Below are 24,102 nucleotides of genomic sequence, written 5' to 3'. Positions count from 1 at the left end.
CAACAGATATTAAATGTTAATAATCTATGATGAGCTCTGGTGATACAAGTGAAGAACAAAACAGACAGTACCTGTCTGCATGGAATTTATATTGTGACTGGAAATATGACCTTAGATAAATACTTTCAAGTTATAAGGAAAGAACAGGGTGCCATGGGAATGCATGGTGGTGGTGGGGATGATTGTGGGGAGTGTTTGTGTGTTTGTGACAGGTGTCAGGGAACAGCCATGGATGTGGTGGCCCCATGCTTATAACCTCAGTGACTCAGGAGACTGAAGCAGGAGGATTGCAAGATCAAGGCTAGCCTGGGCAATTTACTGAGACACTGTCTCAAAATAAAAAGGGCTGGGGTTGTAGCTCAGAGATAGAGTGTCCCTGGGTTCAATCCCCAGTTCTGTGTGGGTGGGGTGGGGGTGGGATGTCAGGGAACAGTATTCCCAGAAGAAAGTCTTCAATGCATTAGAAGGCCTGGAGTTCAGAGACTATGAAGTACTCTTGCAAGAAAAGAAGGGCTAGAGTGGAAAGTGTGGCTAGAGTGGAAGAATCAAAGTGGACAGATGTTGGAAGACAGCAAGCAAATTTTGGAGAGCTAGTTAAGGCAGGTTGAAATTTAAAACTTTATGCCCAAGGAAATGGAAAACTTGGGGGAGGGGAGAAGGATGGTCAAGAAGAAAGAATAGTTAACTGACTTGCATTGTTTAAAAGCAAAGATCCCAAGTGGCTTTAAGGCAATTAATTTGGTGACTATTGGCAGTTTGAACTAGAATGGTGCCAATAAAGGTAGAGAAAAATGGCTGATTTGAAATATACTTAAGAGAGAGAATTGATAAGATATAGATTATATATGGAGGATAGGGAGAGGAATGAGACAGGATGATAATAATTAAACACGTGACAGGCACTACCACTTTACATGTATTAAGTCATTTGATTCTCAGAACAATAATGAGGTAGCTATTGTTATTACTGTTTTATGGATTGGGATACTGAAGCTCACGGCCTCCCTGATTTTTGGCTTGAGGTGTTGGGGTATGCTGTGTCATCTCATAATTGAGATAGAAAACTGGGGATGGGGTGGAGGCTCATAAGTTTAATTTTGGACATGTTGAATTTCAGGTGTTTGTAAAATAACTAAATTACAGTATCAAGTGGGTATTTGGATATTATGGATTGGAGTTCAGGAGAGGTCTGGATTAGAAATAGAGATAGTAGAGTCTTTTGCAGATGACTAATCCTGGCTAGTATTTATTGAAAAGGGGAAAGTGGAGCAAAAGAAGGGGTGTTAAGGGGCTGGGGTTGTGGCTCAGTGGTAGAGTGCTCGCCTAGCATGCACGAGGCACTGGGTTCGATCCTCAGCACCAAATAAAAGTAAAATAAAGATATCATGTCCACCTAAAACTAAAAACTAAATTAAAAAAAAAGTTGTATTAAAATAGAATTCCAGGGTCTCTGATGTTTGAGAATGGAGCAGATATATATGAAATGGCTTGTATGCTATGTCAAATATTATTAGCCTTTTTTTTCTGAAAAAACAAACAAACATCAACAACAACAACAACAAAATTTGGCTTAGTCCTTGGGCTTATTGTGTTTGAGGTATCTGTGGGATACTCAGGACAGCTGACCTGTTTGTTCTCTTTTCCTCTCCCTGTATTTTCCTGAGATTAATTTTCCTTAATCATCAAAAGATACTGTCGAACCTTGTCATCAACCTGGTTACTTCTTCTGGTCAGTTTATCAGTGTTCCTTTTCAAATGTAGTAGACAGAGATGAACATTATTTTTTTCTTTCTTCTTTCAAACATTTTATGTATGACCTGCACAGAGTGAATGTACCAAGTTTTCACTTTGGTACATTCTGGACACTATTTCTGTGAATGTAGGTTAATTAGCTTTGAAAAGGGGAACATTATTGCATCATGTTTCTTTTATGAACTAAAGTGTTTTCATATAAGCTGTTGCTAAGACTTGTGGTCTAATTCTCATTTTCTCCCCATGTAGGTATGGCATCACAGTTGCAGGTGTTTTCCCCCCCATCAGTGTCGTCGAGTGCCTTCTGCAGTGCGAAGAAACTGAAAATAGAGCCCTCTGGCTGGGATGTTTCAGGACAGAGCAGCAACGACAAATATTACACCCACAGCAAAACCCTCCCAGCTACACAAGGGCAAGCCAACTCCTCTCACCAGGTAGCAAATTTCAATATTCCTGCTTACGACCAGGGTCTCCTCCTCCCGGCTCCTGCAGTGGAGCATATTGTTGTAACAGCAGCTGATAGCTCTGGCAGTGCAGCTACATCAACCTTCCAGAACAGCCAGACTCTGACTCACAGAAGCAACGTTTCTTTGCTTGAGCCATATCAAAAATGTGGATTGAAAAGAAAAAGTGAGGAAGTTGACAGCAACGGTAGCGTGCAGATCATAGAAGAACATCCCCCTCTCATGCTGCAAAACAGAACTGTGGTGGGTGCTGCTGCCACAACCACCACTGTGACCACAAAGAGTAGCAGTTCTAGTGGAGAAGGGGATTATCAGCTGGTCCAGCATGAAATCCTTTGCTCTATGACCAATAGCTATGAGGTCTTGGAGTTCCTAGGCCGGGGGACATTTGGACAGGTGGCTAAGTGCTGGAAGCGGAGCACCAAGGAAATTGTGGCTATTAAAATCTTAAAGAATCACCCCTCCTATGCCAGACAAGGACAGATTGAAGTGAGCATCCTTTCTCGCCTAAGCAGTGAAAATGCAGATGAGTATAATTTTGTCCGTTCTTATGAGTGCTTTCAGCATAAGAACCATACCTGCCTTGTGTTTGAGATGTTGGAGCAGAACTTATACGATTTTCTGAAGCAGAACAAGTTTAGCCCACTGCCACTCAAGTACATCAGACCAATCTTGCAGCAGGTGGCCACAGCCCTGATGAAGCTCAAGAGTCTTGGTCTGATTCACGCTGACCTTAAGCCTGAAAACATAATGCTTGTCGATCCAGTTCGCCAACCCTACCGAGTGAAGGTCATTGACTTTGGTTCTGCTAGTCACGTTTCCAAAGCTGTGTGTTCAACCTACCTACAGTCACGTTACTACAGGCAAGTGGAAAATATTGAAAATCATATGTTAGGCTAGAGAGCTGTCCTTATATTTAACATTTTATTACAGACAACTTTTAACAGTGAATGGTAGAAATAAGATATGTTTTAGTTCATTACATATGTATGTGGCATTCTTCTATGTAATGTTATCTTTCTGAAATTTTTTTTAGCACTAGAAAAATTAACTCAGTCTGATTCAGAAGGTTACTAACTGAATTATACTAACATCTGGTCTTTTCTTTACTACCATTATACCTAAATTCTTATTTTAAGAAGTCTTGGATACTTACTTATTTGTGATGAATTTCAGCATATGCTGCTATTTTTTCCAAACTCATATCTTGGCAGATAAAATGCCTTGGGAATAACTCCAGGTTTAACTCTAGCAGCATTTTATTCTTTTCTATTTTTTTCTTCTGTAACAGTGAGAATTAGATTAGGTGATTGTTATGGTCTCTTTGTGTTGTAACAATATCTATAATACTTGGAACTTATTTGGTTATCCTAGAATAGCCTTGGCCCAAGTAACTTATACTTTAGTGATTCATATTTCTAGATTTGGTAACTCTAATGTAGCTACCTTTTTAATGTATAGTAATTATTGGGACAGTACTTAAATGTTGATATATATAATTTTGTCTATACCATAACCAAAGCTCTTTTTAAATGTGCTTTTATTTCTTAGCACCTCCTTTATTTACTTATTAATTTTAAGGAATCTGATACGTAGTCATGCATCAAATACAGGTCATGTAGGCATTCAATAAAGAAATGGGCTGGAAGTGTCACTCAGTGGTATATACCACTTGTCTAGAATGACGAGGCACTGGATTTGAACCTCATCACTGCCTAAAAAAGAAAAAAGAAAAAGAAAGAAACAAATGAAACAGTTCAAACAATTTACAAAAAATAGATAATTACAAAATATATTTATAAGGGAATATATCCAACATGACAAATGCCTTTAGCTGAGGAAATATACTGAACTAAGAATTCTGTTTGTGTGAAAATAACAGAAGAATATTTTTGCTGATACAAAGACTCAGAAAAAAATGCCATCTACATAATTTTTTAAAATTGTAAAATCTGTATTTCACATATTTACTATTTTTGCTATTTCATATTGTGATAGATAACTTTCCAGTAATGTGACAGAACACCTAAGATAAACAGCTTATAAAGAAAGAAGATTTATTTTGTCTCATGGTTGTAGAGGGTTCAGTTTTAGGCTGTTTGGTCTGGTCACTTTGCCAGTGCCAGGGCAGAACATCATAGTGATAAGAGCTTAATTGTTCACCTCATGTTAACTGGGAAGCAGAGAGGGGGTGAGGGAGAAAGCAGAGGATCCAGGTTCCATTATCCCTGCAAGGGTAGGCTTTCAGTGACCTCACTTCCTTCCCCTATATTGCGCTTAAAGGTCCTACCAACTCCCAGTAGTGCCATCAGCAGGGAACAAAATCTTTAACACACGAGCCTTTGTTGGATACATAAGATCCAAATTATAACAGATACTGTTCATTGGGGTATGCAGTTCATTCACAGTGTTGTGTAATCATTACCACTCTATTAAATACATTACAGTGCTTTGTAAAAAAGAAAGAAATGAAACCATCAACACTATTTGTCACCCAAAACAAACTCTGTAACCATTAAGTAGTAACTCCCTATTCTTTTTTCTTCCTACCCCCAGTAACCTCTATTTGATTTTCTATTTGTCTAGAAGGCTAGAATCTACATATAAATGGAATCATACAATATTTGTCCATTTGTGTCTCATTTATTTCACTTAGCAGTAAGAATAATATTTTTGAGGTTAATCCATGCTGTAGCATGAATCTTAACTTTATTCCTTTTTGTGGCTAAATAATACTCCATTGTATGTATATACCATATTGTGTTTATCCATTCATCTGATGAGGACACTTGGGTTGTTACCACCTTTTGATTATTGTGAATAATGCTGCTGTGAACATTTCTGTACAAGTCTATTAAGTTCCTATTTTCAGTTCTTTTAGGTACATAGCTTGGAGTGAAATTAATGGGTCATATGGTAATTCTAGGTTTAACTTTCTGAGGAACCACTAAACTGAACCACTAAACTTATTTATTTTAATATTTTTATAGTTTTATAAAACTATGCCATTTTTTACTTGAGACAAGGTAAGGAAACTGAGAGCCTTTGGTTTCTGGTTTCATGCTGTCATAAGGCAACCTTGGCTAATTTTTTTAATCTATTTTTTTAAACATTACTGGACATTTATTTTATTCATTTATTTATATGCAGTGCTGAGAATTGAACCCAGTGCCTCACACATGCTAAGCAAGCGCTCTACCACTAAACCACAACCCCAGCCCCATCCTTGGCCCATTTTGAGATTTTTCACTTTCACTTATTTTATACCTTAAAAGTTTTATATTCCAACTATAGTTGCTTTTAATACTCTTCCTTTGAGCAGTCCCACCGCTGTTGTGTATTGTGTACGTATGGTACAACTATATAAAACACTATAGGGGCACTAAGTGAAGTTCAGCTCAGCATCCCCTTCAGAGTATTGAAGGAGATAAGAGGGTGATCACAGCTGAAGGATGAGGGCTTATCAGCTTTCACAATCTTTACTCAGTGCCTGCAGGTGTTCTTTAACTACTTGTGTGCCTTGTTAAAGACAGGTAACAGCCGTTTTTTTTTTTCAGTGCCAGGGTTGGAACTCAGGTCCTTGTGCATGCTAGGCCAGTGCTCCACCACTGAACTGCATCACCAGCATAACAGTGTTTTTAAATGGATATAGGGAGAGCAAAGAGAATTATTATTTCATGAAATCATTTTTGATGGAATTTTCACTTAAAGGCTATATACAAGATTTGAGGGTATAAGAGATTCATTTAGTTTAATGTGCAATTCATTTGAATTATTTTCAGTATTAAGTTGCTGATCTTTGTACCCTTTACTTATCCTTTTAATTTAAGCTGTCGTTTGAGCTTAACAATGTTTCCTATATTTCTCATGCATTTCGGTCTTTGACATAAAAATAATTTTAGGTTGAACTAAGTTTAGCTCTTAAAAAACAGGAGCTCATTCTGTTTATTACCAGGTCAATTACTGGTAATAATAAATTAATGTTGAAGTTCACCATCCATGACTTAACTGTGTTTAGGATTTAACATGTGCATTGTGTTGTTTAACAGTAACATTGGATAATGAGCCTATGGCAGATGGAATAGCAGCTCAGGCATTTCTTCCTTATCACTGTGTCCTCTTAAGCTTCTTTTGTTGTTGCTTTGTTGCCATTATAGAATCTGTTAAGTCTTCACCTTTTCTTTCAGAAAATCTCTGTGAAATCTTTTTGGCTGGCAAATCATTCTGGCTCCAAACATAGCCTTCTTTCTTACCCTCCTTTTTAGTTTTACATTGTTTTTTCTTACTAATACATGCCAAAAGATTTTCATTAGACAGAAATTTGCCATAGAGCTATTTCTGTTGGCCATGGGCATAGCTAAATGATTCTGGCAGTAGAAGTAATATACTTTATTATCTGGCCTACTGTAAATATACAATGTAAATGTCCAAGAAAAGCTGCCATCTTTTGGGGTTGGGTTTTAGGGGAAAAGCTTTGCCATACTTACAGGCTCAATGCTTTTTATTCTTATTTATTTATTTGTGGTATTGGGGATTGAACCAGGGGCACTCTATCACCGAGCTGCATCCTCAACTCTTTTTAAAATTTTATCTTGAGACAGTGCTGAGACTGGTCTGGAACTTGTGATCCTCCTGCCTCAGCCTCGTGAGTTGCTGGGATTTCACCATGCCCAGTGTAATGCTTTTCCATTCTGAACAAACTAACTAGCCTCTATTTCAAGCTGTTTGTTACTTATGGAAAGATAAAATCTAGAGAAGATAAGAATAGCGTAAGTATAGACAACAACAACCTAATTTCCTCTAACAGTTAAACAACAGTTTCAACTAAGCCACAGTATCTCTGATCTGGCAAGTAAGTAGATTTGATGCATCTGAAATGGGAAAAAGTAACAAGACTATTCATGAAAATGACCAGAAAATGATTTGAGCTCTTAAGCTATCCCGATCGCAGCTTGATCTGGGTGCCAGTAAAATAAAACTTTATGATCTTGAAGGAACTTTTCAATACAAAGAAGTTTGAAGTTAGGAATCCAAAAGGCAGGGATGCTATTTCTTCCACTTGGCAATAGTAATTAGAGCATGTTTAGTGTTTGGTTTTGAGGATGGGATGTATCTTCAAAGAAGTAACTGCTGTGTTCGAAGCACAGTTAATGCCATTTTCCTACTGAAGTGAATACTGTCAAGTTTTTTTTGTATTGTTTTGTTTTTGTTTTTAGTTTTCTCTTTTCTATGCTTGAGTCGATAATCTTTTTAATTGCCCAGTTAGGATGTTAGAATTGGAAAGACACCTAGAAAAGTCATTATCTAATTCAGCTTTCTTATACAGATGATGTAGAACCAGGGTTTTAGTGTCCATAGACTGTGTGTGTGTGTGTGTGTGTGTGTGTGTGTGTGTGTGTGTGTTGGGGATTAAACCTAGGGCCTCATTAATGTAAGCTCTCACTGATGACATTCCCATTCCCTCCATACACTCTATTTTGACAGATTGAGAAAGAATGGAGGCCAAGGGAAAAGATATAATGAAAATATTTCCAAGAATTATAATCTGAAATCAGAGTTTAAAACATTCAGTTCTTACCTTCTTAGAGGCAAAACTCCTAATGATACTTTACTGTTCAGTAAAGGAGAAGATAACTTCAGTCTTCTTGCTTCCCAGAGTTAGCTCAGTCTAACATTTCTAGGCCCTAATGATGAAAAAAAAGCCCTTGGACTGAGCGGCTTTATTTTTAACACTTGGCTGTTTGTAAGAGAATAGTTGCTGTTTTGAGTGAGTTTTTTGCTGAAAATCTGTAACTGCTTCTTGTCACAGAAGCAGGATGAGACCAAATGAAAAAAATGATTCCAGCCAGTTTTCAGGTGTGTGTGTGTGTGTGTGTGTGTGTGTGTGTGTGTGTGTGTTTTAATGGGGTTTTAGGAGTGGAATTAGTATTTCCTCTAATTTCCTTGAGACTTTAAGATTTCCAGGATTACCAGTTATCATATATCATGTGCTACCTTTTTAAAGAAGTAAGTTTGGGTGGTCTGGTCATTCCCCTTGTGACTTACCTTTTGGGCTTTAAAATGCCTTCTTGGTATTATGAGAATGGCAAAATCATTCTGCTTTCCAGTTGATGCTTTCAATGTTCTAAGCCCAGTTTTTAATTTTGGCACAAAGCCATTTGCACACTCCTTGCCAGCTATTTTTGGCACTGTCATAAACTTGAAAATTAATGATTCTGCTCACTGACAGTAGAAAGTTTTGTTCTTTTTCAGTTTTAGAAAAGCTTTTGTATTGTTTCTGGGTACTCTTACTCTCTGCTTTATTAATGCTTCAATTTTATGTGATCTTAAAAATATGCCATAATTCTGGAAATTTAACAGAACTCTGAAATTCCATCAGTAATACATGGTTCTAGCTACCTATAACATGAACAATCTTTTTTTTTTTTTTTTTTTTTTTTTTTGGCAATATCGGAGATTGAACTCAGAGCCTCATGCCTGCAAGTGCCATACCACTGAGCTACATCCCCAGCTCTTTTTTTTTTTTTTTTTTTTGAGATAGGATCTAGCTCAGTTACCCAGGCTGACCTCAGACTTGTGATCTTTCTGCCTCAGCCTCTCAAGTAGCTGGGATTATAGATGTTTGCCAACATGCCCTGCAGAAATATCACTTTTAAGGGTTGTTTCTTTGGTGAAGAAAACCACACTTCATATTCAAATACTACAAAAACTGGTGATATTACTGGTTCTACCCTTAGCTATCTACTAGTCTGAACATAAAAGTATTGTGCTGTTTCAGGATAAAGATCAGGAAAGCTTTTAAATCCTGGGGAGACCCCCAATCTACCTGGTTTTATCTGAAGTCTACTTCTTATATATAATTAGTTGTAAAGAATACTCTGTAAGAGCTGGGATTGTGGCTCAGCAGTTGAGCGCTCACCTAGCACGGCCAGGACCTGGGTTCGATTCTCAACACCACATAAAAATAAAGGCATTGTGTTGTGTCCATCTACAAAAAAAAAAAAAAAAAAAAAAAAAAAAAAGAATACTCTTTAAGTATCTTTACTTCATACCTTCTTTGCTCAAATACCACCTCCTTCAACACACATATGCACACACACAATGCAACCACAGGCATATATTACTTGAAACTAAAGTTTCGGAAGCCTAGGCAATTCATGATACATGACTAGTTAGATGGTTCTTCATGGAGAGATTTGCTTTTCCATTTGGTTCTGGAGCGTCCTTATGGATCCAAATTCTCTGATGTTGTAAGAAGGAAAGGAAATCGTTAGAGAAGAAGGTAAAGTGTTTAAGAGTTCAGATTCCAGACAATGGGCACCATTGTTTAGTAGATGTGTAGCCTCAGATAAATTATTTAACCTCTCAGTTTCTTCGTTTGTCAAATGGAAATAATACACTGTTACATAGAATCTAAGATACCATTGATTATAAGATACAACATTTTTTATATAGTACCAGTTAAGAAAGTAAAAGCACTGCCGTTAAATTAAAAAATACCCTCATTTGTGAGAATCTTCTTAATTTCAGAGATGTTAAAATATTCAACATGCAGAGCATGTTGACAAACATGCTGGAAATTTAATAGAACTCTGAAATTCCATCAGTAATTCATAGTTCTAGCTACCTATAACATGAACAATCTTTTTTTTTTTTGGCAGTACTGGAGATTGAACTCAGAGCCTCATGCCTGCAAGTGCCATACCACTGAGCTACATCCCCAGCTCTTTTTTTTTTTTTTTTTGAGAAAGGATGTTGACAAACATCTATAATCCCAGCTAGAGTTGGTGACGCACAATAATGCCAATATTTTTTTTTAGGATTTATTATAAGAATTATGGTAACCCAATTATTCTTGGATTACCATTTTGTGAAGCTATTGCTATACAACATTTATAAAGAACTTAGAACAATGCATAGCACATAGTAAGCACTATATGTCATTTATTATTATTAGTAGTAGTATTACCTATTATTATTCTTTCCCACCCTTGTACCTTTTTTTTTTTTTGGAGGGGGGCAGGTATTTGGGAATCAAACCCAAGGCATTATGTCTGCTACCACTCAATTATTACCCCAGACCGTACCATTCCTTTTTTTGAACCCACTCTTTCCTCTTAATTTTAGTCAGAAACACTCATGTATACCACCATGCCAAATAGATTTATGTAGATGGTTATGTTTATAACTTTTATTCATTGAAAGATAGGATGTTATATTAATTTTGGAGCCAGACAGACTGCTCTGTTATTTATTGTGATTTTGGGCAAATTACTTAATCTTTCTTTACTTTAGTTTCATCCTCTATAAATGGGGTAACACTTATATTTTAGATGTGTTCATATATATAAAACTCTTAGTTTATGAATTACTTTGTTCTTCTCTTTAAGGTTCCCTATGGTTATGTTTCTTATGTATTAATAGAAATAATTTTTTTCTACAAGCACAAAAAAGTTCAAAGTTTTAAAATAATGATAACAATAATTATTATTATATATAACACCTAGTGCTTGCCATGTGCCAGATACTCATCCAAGAACTTGAATGTATTTATTTAAATGTCACAGCAACACTGTGTGATAGATACTCTTAATTCATTTTATAGACAAGGAATCTGTGGCACAGAGATTTAGTGTTGTGTCTACCATAGCTGTTAAATGATGAAGCTAGGTTTCAGTCCCTGATCGGCTGGCTCTAGAGTAAACTGACAACCACCATATCTTCTCAGAAAAATTTTTTTGTCACAAAGGTGTAATTATTGACCAGGACGTTTAATTGATTTTTTTAAATAATTAAAAAGGTTTAATAATAAAAAGAAAAAATTATGCTCCTTTATGATTCCAACCTTCAGAAAGCTCTCAAAAATTGGAAACGCTCCCCAAGTTTGTTATAAACAACTTATTTATTGTCAAGACCTAACTTAAACCATTGTAGAGCTATTTAAAGCCTTTGTTTAGCTGGGCACAGTGGCACATGTCTGTACTCCCAGCGGCTTAGGAGACTGAAGCAGGAGGATCGGAAGTTCAAAGCCAGCCTCAGCAGCTTACCAAGGCCCTAGCAACTTGACGAGACCTTGTCTCAAAATAAAAAGGGATAGGGATGTGACTCGGTGGTTAAAAGCTCCTGGGTTCAGTCCCTGGCACCAAAAATAAATAAATAAATGAACGAACGAATGAATGGATAAATAAATAAATAAAATAAAGTCTTCATTTGGCTAGCTTCATATGCCTGTTCTTGGTTTTGTTGCAGAACTATTAATGTATTTATTTATGGGGCATTGCTCTGCCCATTGGGATTATTATGTAATACATGGTTTATGTTCTGTATTATCTTTCTAAGATTCAAAAAATTTTGAATTCTAAATTGACTGATTGTTTTTAGTTTCATTAAATAAATGAATTTTTAGCTGATGCTAAAACAGGATTTAGTCAACATAGTTAATTTCTCCCATTAATGTTTACTTTTTTATCTGATATTTTTGTTTTGGCTAGAGCCCCTGAAATTATTCTTGGATTACCATTTTGTGAAGCTATTGATATGTGGTCATTGGGCTGTGTAATAGCTGAGCTGTTCCTGGGATGGCCTCTTTATCCTGGTGCTTCAGAATATGATCAGGTAAGAATGTTTATGTGGATAGAAATAGAAATAACAAATACAATTGACCTTTGAGCAACATGGGTTTGAATTGCATGGGTCCACTTGCATGGACTTTTTTTTTTTTAATAATTTGAAAAAACTCACTGATCAACCATGTAACCTAGAAATATTGAAAAAAATTTAAGAAAAATTAGGTATGTCATGGATGCATAAAATATATGTAGATAATGGTTTTTAGCATTTATTACCATAAAATATATGTACATTTATTATAAAAAGTTCATAATTTATACATATAGACTATACATGATGCCATTCAGTTAAGAGAAATATAAACATGGAATATTAAATCATAACTGCATGAAATTAATTGTAGTACATACTGTACTACTATAATAATTTCATAGCAGTCTCCTGTTGCAGTTGTGGTGAGCTCAAGTGTAGTTGATTATCTGCCTAAAATGTTAAGTGATGCTAATCGTCTCCACTCTAACACTCGATCCTGTAAACTGCATATAGCAGGAAAAAGTAATATATATATAACATAAAAATGTGTGTTAATCTACCATTCATGTTATTGGTAAGACTTCTTTCTGGTCAATAGCAGGCTTATTAGTAGTTTTGGGGTAGTCAAAAGTTACATGTGGATTTTCAGCCATGGGATTGAGGATCAGCACCTCATGGCATTGTTCAAGGATCAGTCAACTGTAGTTACTAGTGAAGTAGATTCCAGAGGAATAGAAGTACTTAGATAATAGGAAAAGAGGAATCCAATTATTACTAAAGAGTTTTTTAACAAATAGTAGAATTTTTTTCTACTTTTCTTCTTGATTTAGTATTTATACCATCTTTCTTGGTCTAATATTATATTTGCAAATCTACAATAAACAAAAGGATTTTATTTTCTATTACTTAAGATTGGTACTTTTATATCTATTATGATTTATTAGAGACCTAGCTTCAGTTAACGACTGTCTTATGAGTTGAGATGTAAAAGTAAGGATAAAGGACTGGAGTTTTAAGACTGAACTTTGGCTTACTAAGTTGTTTTTATTTCCTTTTATACATATGTGACACATACTGAAGTAAATACTGTCTTCAGACTGGCATACCTTAGGTGCCAAAAGCTATGATAGTTTGGGTCACTGTAAAATAGAATTTATGAGATGAATCTGTTATAAAGTATTTTAATACAGGAATTTCTTTGTTAAAACAGAAAAACTTTAGGAGAGGGTAGTTACAGTTTTTCAAGTAATTGGTCCATTGAAGGGAACAGTTTTGCCATAGATGTAAATTGTGAATTATCTTGTTCTTTAGAATGATTTTTTTTTTTTTTTAATTTGGGCCCAGTGGTACAAGCCAGTAATTCCTGTGACTTGGGAGGCTGAGGCAGGAGAATCATGAGTTCAAAGCCAGCCTCAGTAACATAGTGAGACACTGTCTAAAAATAAAAAGGGTTGGGGATGTGGCTCAGTGGTAGAGGGCCCTGGTTCAATCCCCAGTACCATTAAAAAAAAAAAAAAAAAAAAAAAAAAGGAGAAATATTTACCCTCTATACATATAGAAGCTCCTTCTGACACTGTGTACTTTTTTTGGTTTTTCTTTTTTTCAAAAAGTGAACGATTAGAAGGAAAAAAAATAGCAAAACAGTATTTTCTCCTATTCATTCTAGGATTTTTATCTCAGTCTGTTGTAGAGTAGATGTAATATTTACCAACTTCCAAAAATTTGACATTTTTGGACTTGACTTAGTGAAATATAAAAATGGCTTGTTTTAAGTAACCAGTTTGGGGCTGTGGCTCAATGGCAGAGCGCTTGCCTAGCATATGTGAGGCACTCGGTTCGATCCTTGGCACCAGATAAAAATGAATATATAAAAATAACAGGTATTTTGTGCATCTACAACTAAAAATATAAAAAATAAAAAAATAAGTAATCAGTTATGTTTTGTTTCATAAGTTTTTAATCTATTTTTTTGCAAAACCACAGTGTTGGTTGAACCAAGCCATTGATTCTTACTCCTCCTTGGGTCTCAAGGATTCCTATGGAAAGATCCAGCTTTTTTTTTTTTTTAAAACAACTTTGTAGAGATAATTCCCATACTGTACAATTCAGTCATTTAGAGTGTATAGTTCAGTAGCTTTTGGTATGTTCACAGGGTTGTAGAGCTATCACCATGGTCAGTTCTAGAACATTTCACCATATTCCATAAATAAACTCAGTACCTATTAGCAATTAATCCCCAATTCTCCCCTAACCACCTTATTTTCTTCCATCTCTTGGCAACCACCAGTCTACTTTCTTTCTATAAATTGGCCTATTCTGGCATATCATATACATCACATATAACGTGGTATTCTGTGACTTGCTTCTTTTTACTTAGCATGTTTTCAAGGTTCTTCCCTATTGCTGCTTCAGAGCTTCATTCCCTTTTATGGTAAACAGTATTCCATTATTTTTTAAATACATTCATCTATTGGTAGACACTTGGGTTGTTACTGTTTGGGGCTGTTGTGAATAATGCGTCTATGAACATTGTTGTACAAATATGTAAGTCCCTGTTTTCAGTTCTTTTGGGTTATATAACTCGGAGCAAAATTGCTGGGTTGTGGTAATTCTATGTTTAACTTTCTGAGGAACCATCAAGTTGTTTTCCACACCGGCCACACCATTTTTACATTCTTGGCAGCAATGCATGAGGGTTCTAACTTCCCCACATCCTAACCAACATTTTTTTATTCTGAGGTTTTCTGATGATAGTAGCCATCCTTGTAGGTATGAAGTGGTATTCTTTTTTTTTTTTTTTTTTTTAATTGTTGTTTGTGCTGGGGATTGAACCCAGTGCAAGGCAAGCACTCTACCATCTGAGCTATATCCCTAGCCCATGAAGTGGTATTCTTTGTGCTTTTGATTTTCATTTCCCTAATTAGTAAATTTTTTTTTTTTTTTTTGATACCGGGGATTGAACCCAGGAGCGCTTAACCACTGAGCCACATCTGTGGCCCTTTTTTGTATTTTATTTAGAGATAGGGTCTCACTAAGTTGCTGAAGGCTGGCTTTGAACTCACAATCCTCCTCTCAGCCTCTGAGTTGCTGGGATTATAGGTGTGTGCTACCGTACCCAGCTAATGAGTGATATTGTGTGTCTTCATGTGTTCATTGAATATTTGTATAGTTTATTTGAAGAAATGTCTATTCAGTCCATTGACCATTTTTGATCATGGGTATTGTGTTTTTATTGCTGAGTTGTAGTTCTGTATATATGCTGGATATATATATATATATATATATATATATATATATATATACACATACACACAGTGTTTTGCAAATGCTTTCTTTCATTCCATAGGTTGCCTTTTTACCTAGGGATATATTGTTTGATGTACCAGTGTTTTTTACTTTGACAAAGTCCAGTTTGCCCACATTTTCTTTTGATGCTTATACTTTTGGTATCAAATGGAAGAAGTCATTGCTAAATCCAACGTCCTGTAGTTTTTCCTCTCTGTTTTCTTCTAAGAGTTTTATAATTTAACTTCTTAAGTTTCTGTCTTTGATTCTAAGATAATTTTGTTAATGGTATAAGGTAAGGGGACAATTTAATTCTTTTGATACAGATATTCATTTCTCACAGTGTCTGAAAAAAACCTTTGCTGAAAAGACCTCTTTACTCATTAAATTGTGTAGGCATCTATATGTATCTTTTTATATATGACCACACCATTTTGACTACTTTAGCTTTGTAGTAATTTTTACAATCAGGAAGTATGAATCCTATAACTTTGTTCTTTTTTTTCAAGATTCTTTTGACTATTTGGGACTCTTCCATTTCCATATGAACTCAGAAGGATTAACTTGTCAATTTCTTCGTAAAGCCATCTGGGATTTTTATTGATTGTATTGAATTTGTAGATCAGTTTAAGTATCAGCACGTAACAGTATAAGTCTTTTGATCCATAAACCTGGGATGACTTTACATTTATTTAGGTTTTCTTTAGCAATGTTTTGTAATTTTGGAGTACGTGTTTTGTACTTTTTTTGTTAAATTTATTTTCAAGTCTTTTTTTTTTTTTTTGGATGCTTTAGTGAATGAATTTTTTTTCAAATTTTAATTTTAATTTTTTGGTACTGGGGATTTAATCCAGGAGTGCTTTACCATTAAGCTACATCCCTAGCCCTTTTTATTTTTTATTTTGAGAGTGGATTTTGCTAAATTGCTTAGGGCCTTCCTAAATTGCTGAGGCTGGTCTTGAACTTGCAATCCTCCTACCTCAGCCTCCCAAATTACTGGGATTACAGGTGTGTACCACTGCACCTGGCAGTAAGTAGATTTTTAAAAATTTTTACTTTTAGATTATTTATTACTAGTATATTGACATAATGTTGATTTTTGTAATTTAGTTCATATCCTGTTGATTCTAATAGAATAAAAGCTATTAGAACTACTAATAACTGTAGTTCTAATAGTTTTTATGAGTCCCTTATGATTTTCTATGTACAAGATCATGTCATTTACAAATATAGTGTTATATCTTCCTTTCCATCTTGATACCTTTTTTCCCTAATCTAAATGCTTTGCACTGAAGTGCTAGTTTAGTGTTGAATAGAAATATCTATGGTGGACATCCTTGTTGTGTTCCTCATTTTATGGGAAAAATATTCAGTTTTTCACTGTTAAGTATAATGTTAGCTGTGAATTTTTCATAGATGTTATAGCTGAGATTTATATCACATGTTTGTCAGTCAGAAGTGTGTGTACCTTCTTTATAAACTGGTTAATAGCTTCAAATTTGTCAAAAACATTGTAATTGTTTAAAATAACAAATGACAGTATTTTTTATTTGCTTAAATATGGGCTTCTTGTTGATAAGCTTTGTGGAAAAATTGGGGTGATTCTACTTTCATAATGAAACACTTTTCATTTTATAATACCAAAAATTTTAAATGTTTAAATTCCATGAGTGGGGCTGGGGATATAGCTCAGTTGGTAGACTGCTTGCCCTGCATGCACAAGGCCCTGGGTTCGATCCCAGCACCAAAAACAAAACAAAACAAAACAAAGAAATTCCATGAGTGCACCAGTATAGAAAAATCAGAAAAGATGGTATAAGCCAAGAGACAAAGATCTCAACTTCCTGTATGACTTGGAGGTAACCCTTTATATTTTGGTATATTTTGTGTTTATTTTATTATATATTGTCAATTTTTATTATGTGTTTATTGGGTGCCAAATTTCTGTCAGGTACCATAGGCATTAGGGATTCAACAGAAATAAAACAAACATTGTATTTGCCCTTGAATAGGCCACAGTTTTTTTTTTTTTTAACTTTATTTATTTACTTATTTGTTTTTACGTGGTGCCGAGGATCGAACCCAGGGCCTTGGATATTCGAAGCAAGCACTCTACCATTGAGCTATAAACCCAGCCCCAGGCCACAGTTTTGATAATGGGAAAAACATTAAATAAGTAATCACACAGATAATTAAAGTCCAATTAAGATAAATTCTATGAAGGAAAATTTACATGTGGTGCTGAGAATAGAACCCAGTTCCTCACACATGCTAGGCAAGCACTCTACCACTGAGCCACAACTCCAGCCCTCACGTAACTTTTTATGTCCTAAATACCTCTTGATATTATATTCATTTTTTTCCAGTGCTTCTACATAAGTCCAGGCTGTCTTTGTCATTTACCTACTAGACCATGTCCCTTTCCTACTCTGGTATCTCAACAATCTTTTTTCCAGAGTAATTTTTTTTTTTCAAATCACGAATTTGAATATGTCATACCTTTTGACTTCAATGTTTTTCCATTGCTTTTAGAATGAAGGACTACATCCTTAATATGACCTCTGAGCTTCTATGTGGAACTGCCCCTTCCCTACCTTTCTCCTCTGCCTTCATCAGCATCATTTCAACATACTTTAAGAATGTTTCTTGCTGGTGTGGTGGCACATCTCTGTAATTCCAGGGACTTGGAGGCTGAGATAGGAGGATCACAGGTTTGAGGCTAGCCTTAGCAACTTTAGCGAGATCCTCAGAAACTTTGTGAAACCCTGACTCTAAATAAAAACTAAAAGGCTGGGGATATACCCAGTTGTAAAGTGCCCCTGGATTCAATCCTGAATACTAAGAATGAAATAATATGCTTCTTTTCAGCACAGGCACATGCTGCACCCTTCCTTTGGAATACTTTGCTCTCACCTATTCATTTCATTTAGTGAGTGTCTACTCATTTTCCCCCTGAAGTGTCACTTCCCCAAAGAGCCAGTCCTCAGTCGGGGCCAGGTTTCTTTTTTAATGTATTTTTTAGAAGACTTTCTTCTTCACAATGCTAACTCAGTTTGAATTACAAATTCAGTCTCTGTCTCCTTTACTAGAATGCAAACTCCATGAGAGCAAGAAACACTTATTAAAAGAAAGAATGACTAGATACTACATTCAAAATATACATTCCAAATACATATATTGTGGATAATGAAGGAGCACATACATTATTTCATCAAATTTAAGACAGCATGATTTTCTGTACTTCTAAGAAAGAAGAAAAGAATGTGCCAGTTAAACCATGATAGCTATCAATTCTAACACATATTCTGATTTCAAAGATGTTAATGTGAATAAATGTGCCTCTTGGAATCGGTGTAGTGATTTTTTTTTTGTAGTGATTGTTTTTAAAAATGAGATTTATTTAATTTATAATATGCCTTTCTACATAATCTATTGTAAAATACTTTTAGATGTCAATAAATACCCTCTACCTTATCACTTAAAATGTCCACATAATATTTCATTATGCAAATTTTATCCTGGATTTAAAACATATTTCACCTTTTCATACACACAAGTAGTTCACATTTAAAATGTTCTTATTCAGGGTTAAGATCCCCCACCCCCATTTTGCTAATGCTGTTTTGTTTCTGGTGAGGTAGCGCCCATGTATTTGGAGTAATAACTTGTTTAAAATCATTACGACGGTAGGCCACATTTGGCCTATAGGCCATTGTTTCTCTACTCCTGTTTTCCACTAATTGAAAAAGTAATTGATCCTAAAGAACTCTGTTTATGGATCTTATATTATTATTATCAATACATACTGCATTAGAAATTAAAGCTGGGAATCTTGGAGGTGGAGAGTGATGGAAAATAAGATTCTTTTCTTTCTTTTTTTTTTTTTTTAGAGAGGATACTGGGGATTGAACCCAGGTACACTTTACCACTGAGCTACATCCTCCATCCTTTTTATTTTTTATTTTGAGACATGGTCTTGCTAAATTGATTACAGCCTTGCTAAGTTGCTGAGGTTGGCCTCAAAGTTGTGATCCTCCTGTTTCATCCTCTTGATTTGCTGGGATTATAGGCATACACCACTGCTCCTGGCCAGGATTCTCTTCCTTGTTTACATATTTATTTCTAATTTCATGTTAATTATAGCCATTTATATATGGTGGGGGTTTGTAAGAAAAAAATTGCCTCTTATTGCTCTCAAGGGAGGGGAGAGAAGCAGATTACCCTTCTGATGCTTTTCTGGTCAGGCAAAATTGTTATAGAAGCAAACAGGTATGAACAATAAAGCAATTTTTTTTTTTTTTTTTTTTGGTACGAGGATTGCACCCAGGGTCACTCAACCACTGAGCCACATCCCCAGCCCTTTCTCTTTTTTATTTAGAGACAGGGTCTCAGTAAGTTGCTTAATGCCTCACTGTTGCTAGGGCTGGCTTTGAACTTAGTGCCTCACTGTTGCTAGGGCTGCCTCAGCCTCCCAAGATGCTGGGATTACAGGTGTGCGCCACCACGCCCAGCCAATAAAACAAATAATATACATGCACATTTTATAGCTATCAGAACAATGACATCTTCACATCACGTTTGGAAATCTGTACTGTATATTTCTGGGAAGAGAGTGAAAAATGTAAATAACTTTTTAACATTATGGAAATAGTATTCACTTCATGGACCCCTTACCCCTGAGCCTCAGCACACTTTTGAGAACTGCTATCCTAGTCACAGGAGGTGATCATTAAATGTTAACTGAATGAAATATAGTACCAGCCCCCTATTGATGTGGGGCTAGAGAAGCTAAATTAAGTACTAAATGTGTTGGTTGAGAGATAAACTCCGTGGGTATTTAGAGTAGGGACAGTTGATAAGAGCTATAGAACCCAATGAAGAAGGAGTTTGCAGAACTTTTTCCTAATCTTTCCAATTTGATAATACATTTTAAAAAGTTACTTCATGAAAAACAGGTTTTAGAAACTATTCTGGTATGTCTTAGAAATCTAAAGTTTTCTGAACTTTGTGTCAGAAGTCTAACAAAAAAGTGAGATTACACTCAAATTTTTCAAAACTGGGTTGGGCACAGTGGCATACACCATTAATCCCAGTGACTCAGGAGGCTGATGCAGGAGGATCACAAGTTCAAGATCAGCCTCAGTTCCTGAGCAATTTAGCAAGACACTGTCTCAAATAGAGACTGGGAACATGGCCCAGTGGTTAAGTGTCTCTGGGTTTAATCCCCAATACCAAAATAACTAACTAACCAACTAAATAAATAAATATCAAGACTGGGTTTCCTTTTAAATAGCATCTCTCATAGCATGGTAGTAACTAAATAAATATTTGGATAATACATGTGAATGGATTAACATTACATATTTATGTTTATTTACAGGTAAATTTCAGTTTTATTGATTAAAGAGTTCATTTATTTGCAATACCTTCCTTTTTGGCTAGTGTTAATGCTTTAGTGTAAAAGTGTTCAGTGATTTCCTTTTTTTCACTCCAAATTGATGTTTTATGGTTTTAACGTTTCAGATTCGTTACATTTCACAAACGCAAGGCCTGCCAGCTGAATATCTTCTCAGTGCTGGAACAAAAACAACCAGGTTTTTCAACAGAGATCCTAATTTGGGTTATCCACTGTGGAGGCTTAAGGTTTGTCTTTGCTACTGTATTACCTATGCCTGTTCTCCCCTTCCACAACTTTGAATTCAGACTTCAGTTATTAAATTTTTGAGGTAGAAGAGAGAAAGGAGGTGGGAAAGGTATGTTTTCAGGAGGAGATACTTTAAAAACTGTTCATTGTACCCGTGTGGGCCTTAGCCTTAGTTAAAAACAAAATAAGTGCTGGTTCAGTTAGCTGAGATTATTTTGTATATTTTGATTTAGCAGTTAAGGGGGATGTCGAGAATAGTGCTTATCATTAAGTGGTATGAAGAACTAGAGAAATAATGACTTTTGTAGAGAATTTTCAATAAACATGATAAAACAATATACTTTTCAAACTGTCCTCATTTAGGCCTTATGTTTTCTTGAAACAAGTATCTGAGCCTACTCCTTTAAATTGAGAAATCAGAGTGATTTGATTAACTCTGTGACACTATGCCTCTGAGTCTCTTGAACAGTTAGGATTTGCAATATCAGTTCATTTCAAAGTGGCTTCACTAGAAAAATGGTAATGGATCTTATTTGACTTTCTTCAGGAGGTGTGGTGCATCATTCTTGCTTGTTTATTTTAATCATTGTTGAAAGGGTAGGCAGCTATCAGAATCACAACTTTCTACCAGAAGATTTTCTGGTTGTAATCTATGCCATCTACGGTTGGCAAGGTGACAATACTTGCCTCTTTGTATTCTGGTTTTAATTTAGAATAAAAGGTGAAATTAGCTAAAATGTGAAAATAGCATACAGATTGAATTTTTAAAAATCCATATGTTATAGACACCTGAAGAACACGAATTGGAGACTGGAATAAAATCAAAAGAAGCTCGGAAGTACATTTTTAACTGTTTGGATGACATGGCTCAGGTAAATGTGGCAAATTTCATAAAGACATTTATGTCTTTAATCAGAGACACACTTCTGTTGGTTTTACTAAAGACAGATTTAATCTGTCTTTTAGTACTAGTTTTCAGTTTTTACAGAAAAAAAATAGTATTCTGCTGTGTATTAAAAGAATATTTAAATCTTAACATAGAATACTTTTAGGATTATAGGTTGAACATCCCTAATCCAAAAACCCCAAATCGGAAGTGCTCTGAAATCTGAAACTCTTTGAGCACTGACAGGATGCTGAAAGAGCTTTAGATTACAGCTCTTACTGTTTTTTGTTTTTTTTTTTTAAAGAGAGAGCGAGAGAGAAAGAATTTTTTTTTTTTTAATATTTATTTTTTAGTTTTCGGCGGACACAACATCTTTGTTTGTATGTGGTGCTGAGGATCGAACCCAGGCCACACGCATGCCAGGCGAGCACGCTACCGCTTGAGCCACATCCCCAGCCCCCTCTTACTGGGTTTTATAGTTAGGAATGCCTGACCAATTGGTAAAGTCAATGCAAATATTCAAAATCCAAGAATTTTTAATATGGGATATTCAATCTGAGTATATTTCTTTCTTGCTTTTGCATTAAGCATGGTCTTATTACATATCAGTATTTTAAAATATTGTTTATGAAGGTTTTTTCTTGTTCTGTTTGTCTGAATAATTAACTACATAAAAACTAACATTTATTGAGTGCTTCTTACATTCCAAACTCTGTTCAAACATTTTTTACTTACTATGCCATTTAATTTTCAACAATAGAAACTTTTATATTCAATTAATAATAATCACTTTTGCTTAAGGCATTTGTTTCAAATACTATTTAGGTACTGGAGGTTTAACCCATAGGCACTTTTACCACTAAGCTACAATCCAGCTTTGTTTTGATATAGGGTCTTACTAAGTTGCTGAGGCTGGCCTTGAATTTGTAATCCTCCTGCCCTAGCTTCCCGAGTTGCTGGGATTACAGGTGTGTGCCACCATGCCTACTGATGTGACACCATGCTTGGCTGTTCCAATTTTTAAAGATGGTTTTGGTTCAGGTTTATTCTACCACTTAGGCAGCATAAGGAGTTCCCTTCTGTGAATTATATTATAGTATTATAATTTACTATAATAAAAAGAATTTTCCCAGGTTTTTCTTTTTTCAAATGCCAACATTAAATATTTATTTTTTGGTTTTTGGGAAAAAAGTAGATGCAGTAAGTGATAAGTCTACTGTTTATCTTAAATGAAGAATATAATATTTCTAAATTTTCCTTGGAAGGTGAATATGTCTACTGACTTAGAGGGAACAGACATGTTGGCAGAGAAGGCAGATAGAAGAGAATACATTGATCTGTTAAAAAAAATGCTAACAATTGATGCAGATAAGAGAATTACTCCTCTGAAAACTCTTAACCATCAGTTTGTGACAATGACTCACCTTCTGGATTTTCCACATAGCAATCAGTAAGTATGGTAGAGTCTGGGACTTTTGCCAGGATATCGTTCTTGACTGAATTGCTGTCTTATATGGAACTATCAAGTTAAAAGCAACTTTGGTGTTTGTTTATCTGACTTACTGATACTTTTCTTTCTCGTTGATAAGTCACAAGATTAAAAATTAGATGCATATCTTTCCTTGTTTTGATTATAAAATCTCTTGAGTTGTTTTTTCTGAAAGTGCATGGGGAAGAAAAAAAAAACTTTGTGTAGTTGTCTTGAGTTATTTGCTGTCTGTTTAAATTTCAGCATTCATTTAGTGAATCTTTAATCTCTTTCAGTGTTAAATCTTGTTTCCAGAACATGGAGATCTGCAAGCGGAGGGTTCACATGTATGATACAGTGAGTCAGATCAAGAGTCCCTTCACTACACATGTTGCACCAAATACAAGCACAAACCTAACCATGAGCTTCAGCAACCAGCTCAATGCAGTGCACAATCAGGTATTCAGTAAATGATTTTGGAAACTCAAGCCTAAGTGGCATAGAGACTAGTAGGGGTGCAGGGTGAGGTAAAGAAACCAAAATGAGTCTTTGTTTTGGTGGTTTTGTTACTTCCTAAGAATTTTCTACTTGGCAAAAATGATGGAAGACAATATAGATTGGTTTTTACCTATCAGTCACTTGCTGACAAAAAAACAAAGGCCTAATCCATTCCCTCATGAATTTTAGCATAATCAAATAAATGGGCTATTGTACTGTTTACTGCTGTTTGTTGAACTGAGTTCAGTCAAATGATTCTTTCTCCAAGTTAGGAGAAGGACCTATGTCTTACTACTTTATTGAAGAGCATTTCCAATACATTAAAGGTAGTTTCTCACTCATGTCCCGTGTGGGCAAGGGAAAAGGTTCTCCTCCTGAGGGATGGGCTGGCTAAGAAATAAAAGCTAGGAAAGTAGTACTATGAAATAACCACAGACCACAGAATAATAGTTTCAGAGCTAGGGAAGCATTGGACCAAGCTGACCAGACAGGTGCATCTTCT

The 24,102-nt window shown here is 35.4% G+C and overlaps 1 protein-coding gene across 2 annotated transcripts in view; it reads left to right on the top strand.

Moving 5' to 3' along the window:
* HIPK1 (homeodomain interacting protein kinase 1) overlaps positions 1-24,102 on the top strand; it is a 59,967-nt gene that overhangs the window by 9,509 nt on the left and 26,356 nt on the right. The window contains exons 2-7 of one of the 2 annotated variants that reach the window (XM_081305274.1): positions 2,002-3,079; positions 11,708-11,831; positions 20,628-20,747; positions 21,534-21,620; positions 22,900-23,084; positions 23,399-23,459. In XM_081305274.1, the coding sequence (XP_081161400.1) occupies positions 2,004-3,079; positions 11,708-11,831; positions 20,628-20,747; positions 21,534-21,620; positions 22,900-23,084; positions 23,399-23,459 (1,653 nt within the window). In that variant the 5' untranslated portion in view covers positions 2,002-2,003. Of the gene's footprint in view, positions 1-2,001; positions 3,080-11,707; positions 11,832-20,627; positions 20,748-21,533; positions 21,621-22,899; positions 23,085-23,398; positions 23,562-24,102 lie in introns of both variants that reach the window. The other variant, XM_081305273.1, reaches the window with a different exon arrangement.

Source organism: Spermophilus citellus, assembly GCF_964194105.1.
Source record: "Spermophilus citellus genome assembly, chromosome: 9".
Lineage (NCBI taxonomy): Eukaryota > Metazoa > Chordata > Mammalia > Rodentia > Sciuridae > Spermophilus > Spermophilus citellus.
This window is presented reverse-complemented; position numbering and strand designations above follow the sequence as displayed.